Source organism: Salvelinus alpinus, chromosome 30 (genome assembly GCF_045679555.1).
Source record: "Salvelinus alpinus chromosome 30, SLU_Salpinus.1, whole genome shotgun sequence".
In the NCBI taxonomy this organism is placed as follows: Eukaryota; Metazoa; Chordata; class Actinopteri; order Salmoniformes; family Salmonidae; genus Salvelinus; species Salvelinus alpinus.
In genome coordinates this window covers 26,967,209-26,985,905 of record NC_092115.1, presented here as the reverse complement: position 1 = coordinate 26,985,905, position 18,697 = coordinate 26,967,209, and the positions used below count along the sequence as shown (strand labels likewise).

Genomic DNA, 18,697 nt, shown 5'->3' with positions numbered 1-18,697 from the left:
ACACCCTCATTACAGTAATTCCAATTAGAAATGCAAATTAGGGAGCCACATCTTTGATTAACTGACAGAAAGTTCCTTGTTGGTTTGTGGATGTCCTCCTAGACTTGTGCTGTTGATGTAGCTCTACCATAATGCATTGGGAGATATCATAATTAACCCTATGATGCTAAAATGAGTTATTTTTAATTACCAGCAATCCCTCCCTCTGAGTTGCATCTCACAATCTGGACTCTCTTCAACTTTCCTGTGTTAAATATGATGCAGAATGATGATATGCTAATTACCGTAGATGGGCATTGGGATTCATTATGTCTGGAATTTACATATGAGCTAATTATCATTTAATGAAACTAATTACTAATAATTTACTAATTAAAAGGATGAGATATCTCATTATGTTTCTTTCCCTCTGTGATAAATGTGTTAATGACATTCTCTCACAGATATCTGTAAAGTCTAAATGTGTTTTTATGTCATGTTTATTTCTTTGTCAGAGCAATATCCATGACCTAATCAGAGACCATATTTAAGATCTATTGTTTCAGCTCTTTTAGAATTTCACATATTTATTTTGGACTTGAAGCAAATTATTGCTTCAAAATCTGTTTGAAATCTGTATTACATTTACGTATAGTTATTTTATGTAAATGATTCTGAACATTTGAAAAATACTGTTAAGCAAACTAGAGTTTTGCTGTCTGGCTGCCCTCTTTCCTGTGTAAAATTGCATGTGTACATTGCCCTCTGTTGGGCAATAATAGGAAGTGCAAACATATTTTGCATCAATACCTACGCCAGTAAACATATTTTCATACAATTATACAAATGAATATAACATGAACAAATAGAAGCATACAGCAAATCACTAACAGAAAGCCCTTTATTAGTTTTTCAACCTCACAAGTATTTCATTCCACAATACATTTTTACAACATGGTTTACAGCTTTACAAAATCAGAGAACACTAAATATGAGTTGTGCAAACACAATAGTTCTCTAATATGTCAAATCTCTAAAATGTACTTGTATGTAAACTTCTGTCACTAAGTATGAATGTAAACACCAGTTACTGATATGAATATAAGAGTATCACAGTAAGCTATTTGGGTAAAATAAGTAGGTGCCATCCCAAAGGAAAACATTACAACATCCACACAGTGCATGTCTTAGATACATGGTCTGTAAAACCAAATACATTGGCATTGTACCACATCTACTGCCATAAAAGTTCTCTAAACATCACTTTGATTGTACAGTAGCTATCTTGTTAGCTCAAAGGATTTGGCAGTGCATAGGAAGCTTAAGAAATCACCAAGCTCTTTTTTTCCTTAAAGTTCCACTCACACTCTACACATCTAAGATCATTGCATAGAAGAGATTCTCTGACAGATGACAAGTGAATGATTGATGCTAGATGAAATATACTATATCTATCCCCAAAATCATTTGATTTCTTTATATAATAAATTGTTATTTTAGATAAAATCTGAATATTAACTGTCACTCAAATTCTTATAAAATATACATTATATTCAACACCATCAATTAAACCAAAGATTTCTCACATCAATAAAAATAAAATCCAGATTTCCAGCACCACTAAACTGCATTAGCATTAACTCTAGAACGTCTGCACCTTTTTGTGTTGATCATTTGTAACGCAAAGTAGTTATCTTGTTAATATGGTTATCATCATACAAAAGCTGAGGCAGAAATAAAAAGGTCCTCTTGGTGAGAAAGTGAGTGTTGAATGAAAACCAGGTCAATGTATTTTCTTTTTCAAACTGTTCATTATCAAAAACGTATGGAAGGGATAGAGAGAAACAAGACTGCCCTGCAATTGTATTATGTTGCCATGAAAAGAGCATTTCCCTCCACTGTAATTTATATAGATATAAAAAGATCATGATATGTCCTTGGATAAAGAAGCTGCTGGTGTTTGTGTGGTTTTGCTGCTGTGTCCACATTGCATCTTGTGACCGGTGAAGCTGGATATATGTGCAATGCGGTGGATACTCCTTGCACCTTGACTCATGGCAGTCGGGGAGAGGAGGGAGGGGAGGATGAGGTGGAGGACGTGGATGTGGGGGACAAAGAGGATGAGTTGGAGGAGGAAGATGAAGATGAGCAGTAAGAGAAATGGCTAGGTCGGCCGTTTTGGGTTTGAGACGAGAGGGAAAGATTTTGACGTCTGTCATTGAGAGACGGGCTAGGAGAGATGAGACGACTCAGATTAAGAGACGGGATGAAAGACTTGTGTGAGGAGGACGGGAAGGATGAAGGTGATTTAATAGGGTTAGGCACAGAGTTAGGATCTGGGGATGACGTGTTTTTTCCAGAGCTATGACAAAAGGCTGGGATCTTAGAAGCAGGTAAAGCAAGGAAAGAATGGTTACTATCCCCACCTGCTTTCTTAGTACTTCTGATGGCCTGCGAAACAAAGATGGCAGGAGACATGGAATGTCAAGAAAGGCAAAAGAAGTGTTATTATACAAAGATAAATAAACATAATGTTACAAAGCAAACAGATGGCACTAAAATACACAAACAATAGATGATTAATTGAAAATATAAACAACCAGAGTAAAACAGATGAAGTCAGGAAATTATCTAAAGGGTTAATGATGCCCACTAAATAACCAATTCAATGCACTAACTCATCACGCACATGCAATGTTTATGACATAAATATCATGCTACTCAGGGTGAGATGAAGAGGGTTAAAGAATACTTGGACAGCTGACAGAGGGGGAATTTAGATGAATCATTTGAGTTGTTTAAGTTTAGAGAATCGCATTTGTCTGCAAAAAAGGAAAATGCTTAATTCAAGGAGATCTTCAAAAAGTGAAGTGAATATATCCTTGGCAATCTTCTATCCTTGTCTCCATCTCCAAGGGACTGAAAGTTACATGCTGAGCATGCTCATGGAGCATATAGAGGTGAAGATGGTAGATATGGTAAGTCAAAAGGTCTTGAAGACATAGGAGAACAAGACAGAGAACGCATGGATTCAACAAACATCCTATAATTGTACAGTTTCCAATGCTTTACATGAACGCACTTCTCTACATCATGAAAGTGGTTGCTCCAATACTTCCTGACACAGGCCATCTTATAGTAAAACTACCTGTCGAAACTGCTTCTGATTGCCCTGGAGCTTATGAGCTTTTCCTCCTGGTTTGTCAGCTGACCCGGCTGGTTGCTGCCAGGACTTTGCAGATGCAGAAAGTGACATCTGACTTGAAGAAGGAGAGCCACTGGTATTCTGTAAATATTCCAACAGACAAAAAGAAACACAAAAATGATACTGTATTTTAGGGACGGATTGTGAAAACACCTAAGAGCCGAAGCAACAACAAAGAAAAAGCTGTATCCAGAAATAAGACTCCAGCATGCTTACAGTAGGTTTGTGTTTCCCAAACTGGGGTACAAGCAGGGGTAGCTCTAGGGTGTAGCCTGAGACATTATCTGTAATGGTGGATTTTGTGTTCACCTGTATTTTATTTTGTATTTGTAGGGAGCTGGTGGGTCAAGTTATGGGTACACAACTTTTTTCCAAGTTTGGGAACCACTGACCAACCTGCACAAACTCTGAGAGCAGAGCATGCACAACGGAACCACAAGTACAGTATAAAGCCAGTCATTTTAAAGCCTGTCACTTTGATCCAGACAAAGTTAACTGTTCAAAGTCCACAAAAACACATCATAGCAACCCAGATCCCAAGGGACAACAATCATGTCAGCTGACACCACAAAGACAGCTTATAAGCAGCTTACAATCCAAGTTGTATCCCCAGCAACACCTGAAAAACATGTTAATCTTTATTGGTTAGAGGTTGGGAATCTACCAGGGACACAGCCACCAGCCCAGCCCTCAGAGGGACCCAGCCACCAGTGCAGTTAGAGGGAAGGAATTTTAAGAGAGACCTGTTTCTTGGAGCTGCTCGTAATGGACGGTCTGGGAAGCTGTGGAAGTTGTGGTTTGGACTTCTTACTCTGAGGATTAACGGACTTAGAGACCTGAGGAGGGGCAGACCTCTTGGAGGGACTGCCCTCCCTCTCTCGTTTGAGTTTCACAGTGGATGGAGACTCTTCACAGGAGTCTATCTTAAGTGCAGAGGGGCTTATATTCTCCACGGTGATCTCCCGCTTTTTAATGGTCTCATCTAAACTGTTTCTGGACTCGTAGGTGTTCTTACAGATCGCCTCTGTCCTGCGTTTAGAGTTTGAAAAGGGGAGAGTGCTTGATGACATTACGTTATTCACAGTGGTGAGGTGACTGGAGTCAGTTTGGGGTTTGCTGCTGCTGTTGATCTCAAACCTCTTGGTCTCCTTCATGTGTCCGTCCTCCCCGTCCTCATAGACCACCACCTGGAGCGTCTTCTTGCCTGTTTTGGTCCCAGTGCGAATCGCTTGGCTGATGGCCGCCAGCTTTTTTGTTGGGAACTTGAATTTGAACTTATTTCTGGACTCTGGTTTGCTGCCATTTGAGGACTCTGTTTTAGACTGTTCTGGCGATGAGCACTCTGATGTACTTGTCTGTTGCGCAACCACAGTAGGAGTATTACTGTGACCGCTTGCAGTGTTTTCTGTCACTGCTGTCTTGTTTGCCTGTTGGAGATCAGTGTTAGGCTTTACCTGAGGTACATTCTTCTCTGCTTCCTCGTTCTCCTCTTCGATGCTCTTCTGGTGCAGCATCACATCCAGCTCCTCCTCACACTCAAAGATGGTGGACATACGCTTGTAGGCCGACCGGATGTCCATGGGCTCGTCGAATATGATGATCACAGGCTTCCTGTCGAAGCCACAGTGCTCCTCCTGGCTAACGCTGGTGGTGGTGTCGTTCCCCACCTTGACGGTCTGAACCTCGAACCCGTTGGTACTACTTACTATCTCCTGGTACTGCCTGGTGGATAGAGCCTGCACTCTGTTGCTGGTAATCATCATGAAGGAGATGTTCTCAGGGGGAGGAGAGCCCTCCTCGTCGGGGAGGTCAGGGTTCAGGCTGCTGCTCTCCTCTACATACCGTGGTGCTCTGCCTCTGGATGACCTAAATACTACCTGCTGGCTCTGGCTGTCATCCAGGTTCACACTCTCTACTGGTGGAGGAGACACTGGACTACCTGAACCCTCCTGAGCTATAATAGTCATAGGCTGGATTGCTGGTACTGGTGGAGATGATGGTATACTGTTAGCAGGATGAGTGCTCAATTCGGTAGGTGCAGGTAAGTCTTTCTTCTCTGCAGGTATTGTAGAACACACAGGTTCAGCCACCTCCTCTTTCTGACTCTCAACAGGATCCTTCAGGTCATTCTCATCTACGAGGCTCGCCTTCTCACTATCTTCTCCAACTGCTATCTTTTGTGTTTTAGGAGGACAATCCTGGCACTCCACCACTAGAGGTGAATCATCTGCTGTTAGTAACTCTGGCTGCTGGGAGTCAAGCATATTTGTGTTTGCCACCTGTGAGGGGGACACTGTTCCCTCTCTCCCTTCCGATTGGTCTGTTCTTCCCGATGGAGGCTTTTCATTGGATATCTGTCCCATAACATAATACATGACCTGGAAAAAAAGGAGGGAAATATCTATTAACATAAAAAAATATATACAGGTAACTGCCAAAATATAGGAAACACTGAGTAATTTAGGAATACAACGTATATTGAAAGCAGGTGCTTCCACACATTCTTAGGGTCAGTTGACCATTATTTTGGCTAACATGGCTAGAAGAAGAGATCTCCGTGACTTTAAAAGAGGGGTCTCAAAGGAGCATAGAGGGTTTAAAGAGTGTCTGTGTGTCTCAGTCACCAGATCTCAACCCAATTGAACACTTATGGGAGATTTTGGAGCGGTTCCCGCGGCAATGTTTTCCACAACCACCATAAACAAAACACCAAATTATGAAATTTCTCATGGAAGAATGGTGTCGGATCCCTCCAATATAGTTCCAGACACTTGTAGAAACTATGCCAAGGCGCATTGAAGTTGTTCTGGCCGCTCATGGTGGCCCAACGCCCTATTAAGACACTTGATGTTAGTGTTTCCTTTATTTTGGTAGTTACCTGTATATACTGTATTCAGACTGAGGAACATGGTTAATATGGGGATGAAAGACTTACCCTGGGACTCTTTGGTACAGTGTCAAATCTGTTTTCATTGGTGTTGAGCACACTTTTTTCTTTACCCTGGTTCTCCTGACTCTCCTAGGACAGTTTAGGGGATAACATCATCGCACAACAGCTCTTTGAATTCAGATTACACTTTAATTTACAGTGAAGAGACCAGCTATGGCAGCCAAGAGAGCATGCGTAGAACACTAAGGGAAATAGAGTCAAGCACAATGTGATACGAATGTGATAAGAGAACAAAATATCAGATGCAGATTCATTCACAAAGCCAGGCAAGAACACTGCACAGTATGAATGATTAGTCCGTAATCTCAGAGTGGAAGGGAACTGGAAATCAAGAGCAAATATTTTCCAACACCAAGAGACACCATACATCTTTTTTATGAGACATCAGCCAATTCTTTGAAAAGCAGAGATAACATGAAAGAGAGAAGAAAACATGAGAAACACCAAACCTCTGGTCCCCAGGCCATTCTAGCAGCAATAACAAAACACAGCACTGAGTGGCAGTCAGACCAGTATTCAGAAGCACATTCAATCAAAAGCAAGCTCTAGATCCAAGCTTAGACCAGATTCAGAGGCTGATGAAGCTGTAAGCACAGACAGCCAGGCCCCAGATCAAATTTGTGTTAGAGGCCTAGATAAGCAGTGAATTAAAAATACAACCTTATTTACATAAGTATTCAGACCTTTTGCTATGACAATCGAAATTGAGCTCAGGTGCATCCCGTTTCAATTCAACATCCTTGAGATCTTTCTACAACTTGATTGGAGTCCACCTGTGGTCAATTCAATTGATTGGACATCATTTGGAAAGGCACACACCTGTCTATAAAAGGTCCCACAGTTGACAGTGCATGTCAGAGCAAAAACCAAGCCATGAGGTCGAAGGAATTATCCGTAGAGCTCCGAGACAGGATTGTGTCGAGGCACAGATCTGGGGAAGGGTACCAGAACAATTCTACAGCATTGAAAGTCCCCAATAACCCAGGGGGCTCCATCATTCTTAAATGGAAGAAGTTCGGAACCACCAAGACTCTTCCTAGAGCTGTCTGCCTGGCCAAATTGAGCAATCGGGGGAGAAGAGCCTTGGTCAGGGAGGTGACCAAAAACCCGATGGTCACTCTGATAGAGCTCCAGAATTATTCTGTGGAGATGGGAGAATCTTCCAGAAGGACAACCATCTCTACATTACACCACCAATCAGGCCTTTATGGTAGAGTGGCCAGACGGAAGCCACTCCTCAGTACCCAAGAAGACTTGAGGTTGTAATCGCTGCCAAAGATGCTTCAACAAAGTGCTGAGTAAAGGGTCTGAATACTTAAGTAAATGTGATATTTCAGTTTATAATTTTTTATACATTTGCTCAAATAAAAAAATACAATGTTTTTGCTTTGTGATTATGGGGAATTGTGTGTAGATTGATGAGGAAAAATAACAATTGAATCAATTTTAGAATAAGGCTGTAGCGTAATCAAGAGCTCTGAATACTTTCCGAATGCACTATATAAGCAATGAGTGCAGGCCTCAGGTCAGACCATAGGCACACCACACACAGGGGGTTAGTAATAGGGCATCTGTTACCTTAGGGACTTTGGGTGAGAGGGGGAGCTCTGGTTCTATCTGTCTGACTTGGGATGCAGTGCTTGTGAGGTCTACAACGCACTTTGTGCCTACATCTCTAAGAGTGCACTTCTGAAACACCTGAGGAGGTCAAAGTGCACTGATTAGATCACAGATTCCAGATTGCATGACAAGGGCTCTGTGGCTGTACAACAAAGGCTGATATCACACAATCTGATGTTTTTGGCTGCACTTATTCTCGTTCACACAAACATTACTCCATTGAACAACAGAAGGCGACATACATGTAAAGTGTTGGTCCCATGTTTCATGAGCTGAAATTAAAGATCCCAGGAATTTTTCATATGCACAAAAAGCTTATTTCTCTCAAATTTTGTGCTCAAATTTGTTTACATCCCTGTTAGTGAGCATTTATCCTTCGCTAAAATAATACATCCACCTGACAGGTGTGGCATATCAAGAAGCTGATTAAACAGCATGATCATTACACAAGTGCACCTTGTGCTGAGGAAAATATAAGGCCACTTTTAAATGTGTAGTTTTGTCACACAACATAATGCCACAGATGTCTCAAGTCTTGAGGGAGCGTGCATTTGGCATGAATTTAGTGTTAATTTCTCTACTATAAGCCGCCTTCAACGTCGTTTTAGAAAATGTGGCTGTACGTCCAATCGGCCTCACAACCGCAGACCACATGTAACGACGCCAGCCCAGGACTTCCACATCCGGCTTCTTCACCTGCGGGATTGTCGGTGGGCAAATGCTCACCTTCGATGGCCATTAGCACGCTGGAGAAGTGTGCTCTTCACGGATGAATTGCGATTTCAACTGTACCTGGCAGATGGCAGACAGCATGTATGGCGTTGTGTGGGCGAGCGGTTTGCTGATATCAACATTGTGAACAGTGTCCCATGGTGGCGGTGGGGTTATGGTATGGGCAGTCCTAAGCTACGGACCACGAACACAATTGCATTTTATCGATGGCAAATTGAATGCACAGATATACTGTGACGAGATCCTGAGGCCCATTGTCATGCCATTCCGCTGTCATCACCTCATGTTTCAGCATGATAATGCATGGCCCCATGTGGAAAGGATCTGTACACAATTCCAGGAAGCTGAAAATGTCCCAGTTGTTCCATGGCCCGCATACTCACCAGACATGTCACCCATTGAGCATGTTTGGGATGCTCTGGATCGACATGTATGACAGCGTGTTCCAGTTCCCACCAATATCCAGCAACTACGCACAGGGATTGAAGAGCAGTGGGACAATATTCCACAGGCCACAATCAACAGCCTGATCAACTTCATGCAAAGGAGATGTGTCGTTCTGCATGACGTATCTGTGAGCAACAGATACATATCTGTATTCCCAGTCATGTGAAATCCATAGGTCAGGGCCTAATGAATTTATTTCAATTGACTCAGTTCCTTATGTGAAGTGTAACTGGGGCGGCATGTAGCCTTGGGCGTTGGGCCAGTAACCGAAAAGTTGTTGGATCGAATCCCTGAGCTGACAAGAGAAAAATATGTTGTTCTGCCCCTGAACAAGGCAGTTAACCCACTGTTCCTAGGCCGTCATTGTAAATAAGAATTGGATCTGGACTGGCTTGCCTAGTTAAATAAAGGATAAAAAAATATATAAGGAAAGATTGCAACATGCAAATTGTTGCATTTCTATTTTTGTTCAGTGTATTAATGCATGTACACTAGTGTTAATGTTTATGTTAAAAAGGTCCAAAATGGAAAAATGCTTTGTACATTCATTATATAGACAAAAGTATGTGGACAACCCTTCAAATTAGTAGATTCGGCTATTTCAGCCACACCCATATCTGACAAGTGTATGAAATTGAACACACAGGCATGCAATCTCCATAGACAAGCATTGTCAGTAGAATGGCCCGTACTGAAGAGCTCAGTGACTTTCAACATGGAATCGTCATAGGATGCTACATTTCCAACAAGTCAGTTCGTTAAATTTCTGCCCTGCTAGAGCTGCCCCAGTCAACTGTAAGTGCTGTTATTATGACGTGGGAACATCTAGGAGCAACAATGGCTCAGCCCGAAAAGTGGTAGGCCACACAAACTCACAGAACGGGACCGTGCTGAAAAGTGTAGTGTGTAAAAATTGTCTGTCCTCGGTTACAACACTCACTACAGAGTTCCAAACTGCCTCTGGAAGCAACGTCAGAACAATAACTATTTGTCAGGAGGTTCATGAAATGGGTTTCCTTGGCCGGGCAGCCTAAGATCACCATGCGCAATACCAAGCGTCGGCTGGAGTGGTGTAAAGCTTGCCTACATTGGACTCTGGAGCAGTGGAAACGTGTTCTCTGGAGTGATGAATCACGCTCACCATCTGGCAGTCCGACAGACAAATCTGGGTTTGGCGGATGCCAGGAGAACGCTACCTGTCCAAATGCATAGTGCCAACTGTAAAGTTGGGTGGAAGAGGAATAATGGTCTGGGGCTATTTTACATGGTTCGGGCTAGGCCCCTTAGTTCCAGTGAAGGGAAATCTTAATGCTACAGCATACAATGACATTCTAGACGATGCTGTGCTTCCAAGTTTTTGGCAACAGTTTGAGGAAGGCCCTTTCCTGTTTCAGCATGACAATGCCCCTTTGTTGAGATCAGTGTGGAAGAGCTAGACTGGCTTGCACAGAGCCCTGACCTCAAGCTCATCGAACACCTTTGGGATGAATTGGAACGCTGACTGCGAGCCAGGCCTAAATGCCCAACATCAGTGCCCAACCTCCCCAATGCTCTTGTGGCTGAATGGAAGCAAGTCCCTGCAGCAATGTTCCAACATCTAGTAGAAAGCCTTCCCAGAAGTGTGGAGGCTGTTATAGCAGCAAAGGAGGGACCAACTCCATATTAATGCCCATGATTTTGGAATATTCGACGAGCAGGTGTCCACATACTTTTGGTCATGTAGTGTATTTGTGGTATGTACAGTTGAAGTCGGAAGTTTACATACACTCAGGTTGGAGTCATTAAAACTTGTTTTTCAACCACTCCACACATTTCTTGTTAACAAAATATAGTTTTGGCAAGTCGGGTTAGGACATCTACTTTGTGCATGACACAAGTCATTTTTCCAACAATTGTTTACAGACAGATTATTTCACTTATAACTCACTGTTTCACAATTCCAGTGGGTAAGTTGACTGTGCCTTTAAACGGCTTGGAAAATTCCAGAAAATTATGTCATGGCTTTAGAAGCTTCTGATAGGCTAATTGACATCATTTGAGTCAATTGGAGGTGTACCTGTGGATGTATTTCAAGGCCTACCTTCAAACTCAGTGCCTCTTTGCTTGACATCATGGGAAAATCAAAAGAAATCAGCCAAGACCTCAGAAAAAAATGTGTAGACCTCCACAAGTCTGGTTCATCCTTGGGAGCAATTTCCAAACGCCTTAAGGTACCACGTTCATCTGTACAAACAATAGTACGCAAGTATAAACCACATTGGACCACGCAGCCGTCTTACCGCTTAGGAAGGAAACAGGGTTCTGTCTCCTAGAGATGAATGTACTTTGGTGCGAAAAGTGCAAATCAATCCCAGAACAACAGCAAAGGACCTTGTGAAGATGCTGGAGGAAACAGGTACAAAAGTATCTATATCCATAGTAAAACGAGTCCTATATCAACATAACCTGAAAGGCCACTCAGCAAGGAAGAAGCCAGTGCTCCAAAACCGCCATAAAAAAGCCAAACTACGGTTTGCAACTGCACATGGGGCCAAAGATTGTACTTTTTGGAGAAATATACTCTGGTCTGATGAAACAAAAATATAACTGTTTGGCCATAATGACCATCGGTATGTTTGGAGGAAAAAGGGGGATGCTTGCAAGCCGAAGAACACTATCCCAACTGAAGCACGGGGCGGGGGTGGCAGCATCATGTTGTGGGGGTGCTTTGCTGCAGGAGGGACTGGTGCACTTCACAAAATAGATGGCATCATGAGGGAGGAAAATTATGTGGATGTATTGAAGCAGCATCTCAAGACATCTGTCAGGAAGTTAAAGCTTGGTCGCAAATGGCTCTTCCAAATGGACAATGACCCCAAGCATACTTCCAAAGTTGTGGCAAAATGGCTTAAGGACAAAAAAGTAAATGTATTGGAGTGGCCATCACAAAGCCCTGACCTCAATCCTATAGAAAATGTGTGGGCAGAACTGATAAAGCGTGTTTTGAGTAAGGAGGCCTGCAAACCTGACTCAGTTACACCAGCTCTGTCTGGAGGAATGGGCCAAGACTCACCTAACTTATTGTGGCTACCCGAAACGTTTGACCCAAGTTAAAAAATTTAAAGGCAATGCTACCAAATACTAATTGAGTGTATGTAAACTTCTGACCCACTGGGAATGTGATGAAAGAAATAAAACCTGAAATAAATAATTCTCTCTACTATTATTCTGACATTTCACATTCTTTAAATAAAGTGGTGATTTTTACTTTAATTTTTACTTGGATTAAATGTCAGGAATTGTGAAAAACTGAGTTTAAATGCATTTGGCTAAGGTGTATGTAAACTTCCGACTTCAACTGTATCTGACAGAGTGTTAACTTACCTGTAGTTCCTTCATGAATGTATCCTCCTCCTCATCCTCTTCTTCATCCTCCTCTTCCTCTGACTCAGCTGAGGCTGTGATAACAGATGTGGTTTGGGGTTTGGGCTTGACCTCTGGGAGCTGTCTGGTGGGTTTGAGACTGGGTTGAAGGAACACCTCCTCTTCATCGTCCTGAAGGGGATAGTAAAACACTGACTTGGAAACTGGAATACTGTCTTGAATAAATTGACACTCTATCCCCCACTAGGTCATATGTGCATAGTCTGCATACACTACTAAGGATTCCATTTGACTTGCAGTGTTACAAATATTATGTACATGAATGTTGGGTCACATGTTGAATGCTTATTTCTAGATACTGAGGTTATCCTTTCGAAGAAAAATGTCTTGGAATGCTGCTTGACTAGGGAAACTGCCAAACAAATTAGTCACACACCCGTGTGGTGGTAGCTTCCTTCCTGGTAGTAAATACGACTTCTCCAGACCTCCCTGTGGTCAGGCCTGAGCTTGATGGTGACGTGAAGAACCTCCGTGGTGGGGGCGGTGGAGGGGACTTCCCTGCTTTCTCTGGGCTGTTCCTCATCTCTCTCTCCACACTGGGCCTGCGAGGCTTCTCAACCATAGGCCTGTGTGGTCGCTCAGGGCTGCCCTGAACAGTCATCTCAGAAGCCACATTAGCTGGCTGATTGGGTTCTGTCAGACGACGACACACAGACACAGACAATGTACTGGATACTGTATAGAATGTACTGTACTTTACAAAACAGAAAATAATATTGATATATCTTCGCATTTAGTCAAGATACTAATGCTAAACTGAACCCAAATAAAACAGAACACATGTCCTTCCATAGTTTCCAACAATTTAATGGATCCATTAACTTCCAAAGTTTCTTACCTGGAAGAGATGCCTCAGTAGGTTGAGGAACATCCATCTCGTCTAGCAGTGGAGTGTTGAGGGGCATCTTTGGGTCTGGGAGGGTCTGGGGGAGAGATGGCTGGTCTGGAGCTAGGGGTGGATTGGGAAACTGAGACTCACTCCTCCCCGTCTCGGTCAACTCTAGGTCGGGGATGGCCCTCATTAGGCTGGCTTGGGCCTCCTGGAGAATCTGCTCAAACTGATTCCCAGCAGAGGTGGCTGATCTCTGTGGTGGCCTCCCCTCCTCCATGCCCCCCTCTCTCTCTGCAGCCTATGTGGTGGGAGAGAGAGAGGCCCAGACATCTCAATTCATACCAATCTGAAATTTAGACACACTTTGCTGAGATTACTTTCTGAGAGAACTGGCAGACGCCTATGATTAATCAGTTATACTATGCTCTGTGATTATATTACACAGTAAGTAACAGACCACTGAGGTTTATAGACACTCTCCAGTTCAACCTAAGACACCTTGTCTCATTAAAGTCAATTAGATAATTGCTGAGATTATATATCAGACGGATGACTACCTCGATGTCCATGACTCTGTTTTTGATGCTGCCCCTGTTGGTTTGGTTCTCCGCTGAGCCAGGTGGTTGTGTGGTGGTCTCAGTGCTGCTAGCCATGGGGGCCGGTCCATCTCCGCACCAGGTGATCATTCTCTTCTGCAGGGCCGGGCTGTTCTCTCGGCTGCGGGGACTGACCTTGGCCACGGTGGGGGAGTCTCGGCCATGGGTGGGAGTCAGCGGGGGGCTGGGGTGGTGGTGGTGCGGCAGGGCCACTGAGTGCTGACACGGTTGCATATTGACGGGAGAGCTCTTCACACGGTGGATGACGACAGGAGACGTGGGGGCCATGTCTGGCCTGACTGCGGGGTTCTGGCCCTGGAGCTGGGGTAGGGGCGGTCTGACAGAGGACCTGGGCTGAGGTTTGGGGGACTCCACGGTGGGGGGATTACTCAGTGGGGGATCAGACTGGGCAATGGCAGGCTCTACAGCCTCCTCTATGAATGCTTTGGCTGCTCCAGGCTCGGGATCGTGAGGATGATTCTCTGTGACACATCTGAAGGGAACGCAACATGACTTTATTCGACTACTCAGATCATCAATCATCCTCTTACATGTTATGGAGGATATACAGGGGCAGCATGTACCTTCTGAGACCGCTGAGAGCTTCCGTCAAGGCTTTGACCCTCTTAAGCATGCCGTCCATCTTGTGAGGCTCCTCCTTCAGAAAGTGCACTGCCTCTACCTCCCCACGCAGAACTGTCCGCATCTTCCCCTGCAGGCTAGGAAACTCACCTGACGAAGGGAGGGAGGGAGAGGGGGAGGGAGGGAGGAGGAGGTAGTTGGGCCATCAATCCAAATGTTGTCACACATTCAAAGAGGCATCAGCTAACCCTTACCTTAAAACATGACATAACTGGCTGTGAATAACTATTGGATTTGATTAATGCTGCTACTGTGGCTGTGGAATAACTCCTGCTATCGGTAACTCTGAATCGCTTGCACAACATCTTCTACCTGTGGTCAGTGATGTGCTAACCTGTCTGCAGCCCCAGACAGTGCTCACCTTTAAGCCCAGCCAAGACCTCTCCCACCCTCCTGAGGTTGACAGCTCCCTCCTCCACATCCCTGAGGGTGACTGACTGCTGACCTGGGCAAGAGGACAAGTCTCTTCTCAGACAGTCTACGTACTCCTCCAGCTCCCTGAGAGACATAGGTTAGGTTACACATCTGGCCATTACATTACAGTAAAAATAATTGTCATGCTTGGAATGACAAGGAAAGACATTGGAGATTGGCCTGGCCCTATGTTATGATTGTGTTCACTGTGCAACGAATAAATTGTTCAGTTTTTCACTTCTCATAGCCACTGTAGTTTTTGCATGGTGATTTCTGTAATAGCCAGCAATAGACAAGATGGCGGAAAACGTTGAGTTCATGACATGCAATTGATTTCAAACTTTTGCAGTATAACGTTATAGATAAGATCATGTATAAAAACCTAAGCATCCCATTACCCTTCGATCCAGTTTTAAGCTAGCCCTGATGTTATGCCAGGAGGGAAGTTCAAACATAAAGATACACTGTTGCTGACAGAGTAGAAACCTGTTTGATATGCTCAGTCAGAAGCTGTTTGTTGACAACAGTCTGACAAGCACAGTCTCTGTGTCAGCTGCTGCAATCAAAATACTCAAAACAGGTGTTTAACAACCAGATGCAGAACAATGACCATGACTAATGTAAACTTATTTTAGTCAATTAAATTCCTGCTGAAATGGACGAATGTAAAATGACCATAATGGTTGGATTCTTCTGAAGCAACAATGCTTCATCCAAAGTCACAAAGCAAGTACATGCATGTCTGGACCTAAAAGGGACTCCCTATCCAAAATAACTATGGTAAGCGTGAGAAAGTGTGACAAATAGCTGTTTCCCAATATCTGTTTTCCCATCCAAACAGTGCTCTCTTGATTACATAACAGCTATATACAGTATATGATAACAGTTGTTCAACAGGTTTTTTCTAACGCCCCCAGTGAGCCTATTCCCAAGATTAATTTAGTCCAATGAGCTGACATTGACTCCATTATCTATCTCTCCTATCACAGTCTGTAACACAGTCCCCCCAGATCACAAGGGAAACAGCCTCACTAGCATATTTAAACATTGTGCAACATTATTAGAAATTTTTGCCAGAACACTAATGACTCATTCCATAGCTGGGATACTGTATGTACCACATTCCGGTCAGAGGAGGCTGGTGGGAGGAGCTATAGGAGGATGACTCATTTTTGCGTAACATTTGTTATATCACTGGAAACCGATTGCATAAACACAGTTGATTTATTAATCCCACTTTAGCTGAAACTAATTGCGTAATTATATTACTTCACATTTCAACATGAGATAACGCAGTTAGTTCACAATGTTAGTTTCAGCAGCTGCAGTTTTGCCACATAAAAAAAACAAATACGGCATCTGGAGCGGATTACAATCGTCTGATTACTGTTTATTGTTCCAATTGTGAATGTTGAAAGGCTACCTTAGCACATCAAATTAGAATTCTAATCCGATGCTTTAAAATCATAATATTTAAGTATGCAAGTAAGCATTTGGTTGGACGGTGTATACCATGTGTATCTTGTACATACGACTAATAACACTTGAAACTCGAACTTGAAACTAAGATCATATTATTTACTATTTTTTGACTAGCACCAATGAGTGTGCAAAAGTAAGATAGGCAAAATAAAGTCAATGCCCTCATTAAATGTCTATCCTGTCAATCAGTTTGTGGGGCTCTACAATACTTCCAAACCCTTACCTGAGCTGGGCTAGTACTCTCTCCTCCATGGCCAGGTACTTGTGTCTCTCCTCATCCACTGTGGTCCTCTGTCTCTGGGCAGGCTCTGTCTCATGCTGCTGTCTCTGTAAGGTCTCAGACATAACCCCAGTCAGCTCCTGCTCCGCTCTCTTCAGCATCACCCTCACACTGTCCTGGTTCTGCATCTGTGGATGGATCATCACACCCACTGGTCTCAGGACTCTCGGTGGTATTACAAACAGTATATCTAATGACTAATATACAGCTATTTGATGGATGAATGTGATGAATGTAATGGCTGAACTCGTTTTTGGAGGACGACATAAAAACCTAATTAAGATATACTGTATATATGCAGATGTGGATGATCGTGATGTGTGGCTTGAGTACCCAAAGCTGTTGATCACATACAATCACACACCTCATAAAAATATGCTGTGTACATGTCCAGGTAACTGACAAAATAATGGAAACACTTGAGTAAACAAGGGATAGAACGTCTATTCAAAGCAGGTTCTTCCAAACAGGTGTGGTTCCTGAGTTAATTAAGCAATTAATATCCCATCGTGCTCAGGGTCATGTATAAAAATGCTGGGCAGGCCATTATTTTGGTTACCATGGTTATGCCCCCATACAATTACAAGGACTCCATCCACAGGGCACGAGTGGTCACTGAATGGTTTGATGAACATGAAAACTATGTTAAACATATGCCATCGCCGTCTCAGTCACCAGATCTCAACCCAATTGAACACTTATAGGAGATTCTGGACTGGCGCCTGAGACAGCGTTTTCCACCACCATCAACAAAACACCAAATGATGGTGGAATAATGGAGTCACATCCCTCCAATAGAGTTCCAGATACTTGTAGAATCTATGCCGAGATGCATTGAAGCTGTTCTGGCACTTCATCAAGGCACTTTATTTTGGAGTTTCCTTTATTTTGGCAGAGTTACCTGTACATTGTATCTATGCAGATAACGGATTCATGTAATGTGCAGGTGGCTTGACTACCTGTAGCTGTCTGAGTTGGTGCAGCTGCTGTCGCAGATCAGTGACGTTCCTCCTGACAGTGGTCAGTGTGACCTGCAGGGCGGGGTCAGGGGGATGGGCCTGAGAGACTAGAGCACTGGCGGCGTCTGCCAGGATGGCAGGGCTTCTGGCTGCAGGAACTGCTGACACTCCTACATATCAGATCAGTTAGACACAACTCTATGAGTAACTGTAATGTGGGATTAAAATAGGGAAGATACAAAATAACTTTCATTAACCATGTATGGAACAACAGAAAAACAAATACAACACTGACTTTGTAACACTAATATAGTTGTGTAATAACAGTTACCTGCACTGTTGTTTACATGGAAAGGAGAAGCAGTCCTCCCATCTCTCTCAGCTGGCCCAATAAAAAGTGCATGCTGAACAAGGCCAGCAAGACTGGCGATCTGTTGTTCCATGGCCTTCATTCGCTCACTGCCAAAAAACAATACATGTTTGGCCCAAAACAATACTGTGCTATGTAGTTCACAATACTGTGCTATGTAATTTGTATTTATTTTTTATATTTATTTAACCTTTATTCAACTAGGCAAATCAGTTAAGAACAAATTAGTATTTACAATGATAGCCTAGGAACAGTGGGTTAACTGCCTTGTTCAGAGGCAGAACAACAGATTTTTACCATGTCAGCTCTGGGATTAGATCCAGCAACCTTTCGGTTACTGGTCCACCGCTCTAACCACTAGGCTAACTGCCGCCCCAAACAATACATAGTTAACAATACAGGGCTATTTACTTCACAATACAGTGCTATGTAGTTCATAATACTGTGCTATGTAGTTCATAATACTGTACTATGTAGTTCATAATACTGTGCTATGTAGTTCATAATACTGTACTATGTAGTTCATAATACTGTACTATGTAGTTCATAATACTGTACTATGTAGTTCATAATACTGTGCTATGTCGTTCATAATACTGTGCTATGTAGTTCATAATACTGTACTATGTAGTTCATAATACTGTGCTATGTAGTTCATAATACTGTGCTATGTAGTTCATAATACTGTACTATGTAGTTCATAATACTGTGCTATGTCGTTCATAATACTGTGCTATGTAGTTCATAATACTGTACTATGTAGTTC

At 43.0% G+C, this 18,697-nt stretch overlaps 1 protein-coding gene across 4 annotated transcripts in view; it reads right to left on the bottom strand.

Annotated features, from left to right (window-relative positions):
- Nucleotides 1-862: 862 nt before the first annotated feature.
- Nucleotides 863-18,697, bottom strand: part of LOC139559848 (sickle tail protein homolog) — a 54,836-nt gene continuing 37,001 nt past the window's right edge. For 2 of the 4 annotated variants that reach the window (XM_071376227.1, XM_071376229.1), the window contains 14 exons: nt 17,893-18,020; nt 17,562-17,731; nt 16,546-16,730; nt 14,788-14,924; nt 14,369-14,516; nt 13,746-14,277; nt 13,195-13,486; nt 12,733-12,989; nt 12,297-12,467; nt 7,713-7,832; nt 6,120-6,203; nt 3,928-5,562; nt 3,128-3,265; nt 863-2,430 (listed from right to left, as the gene is read on the bottom strand). In XM_071376227.1, coding sequence (XP_071232328.1) covers nt 2,032-2,430; nt 3,128-3,265; nt 3,928-5,562; nt 6,120-6,203; nt 7,713-7,832; nt 12,297-12,467; nt 12,733-12,989; nt 13,195-13,486; nt 13,746-14,277; nt 14,369-14,516; nt 14,788-14,924; nt 16,546-16,730; nt 17,562-17,731; nt 17,893-18,020 — 4,396 coding nt within the window. In that variant the 3' untranslated portion in view covers nt 863-2,031. Of the gene's footprint in view, nt 2,972-3,127; nt 3,266-3,927; nt 5,563-6,119; nt 6,204-7,712; nt 7,833-12,296; nt 12,468-12,732; nt 12,990-13,194; nt 13,487-13,745; nt 14,278-14,368; nt 14,517-14,787; nt 14,925-16,545; nt 16,731-17,561; nt 17,732-17,892; nt 18,021-18,697 lie in introns of all 4 variants that reach the window. The other 2 variants (XM_071376228.1, XM_071376230.1) reach the window with 2 other exon arrangements.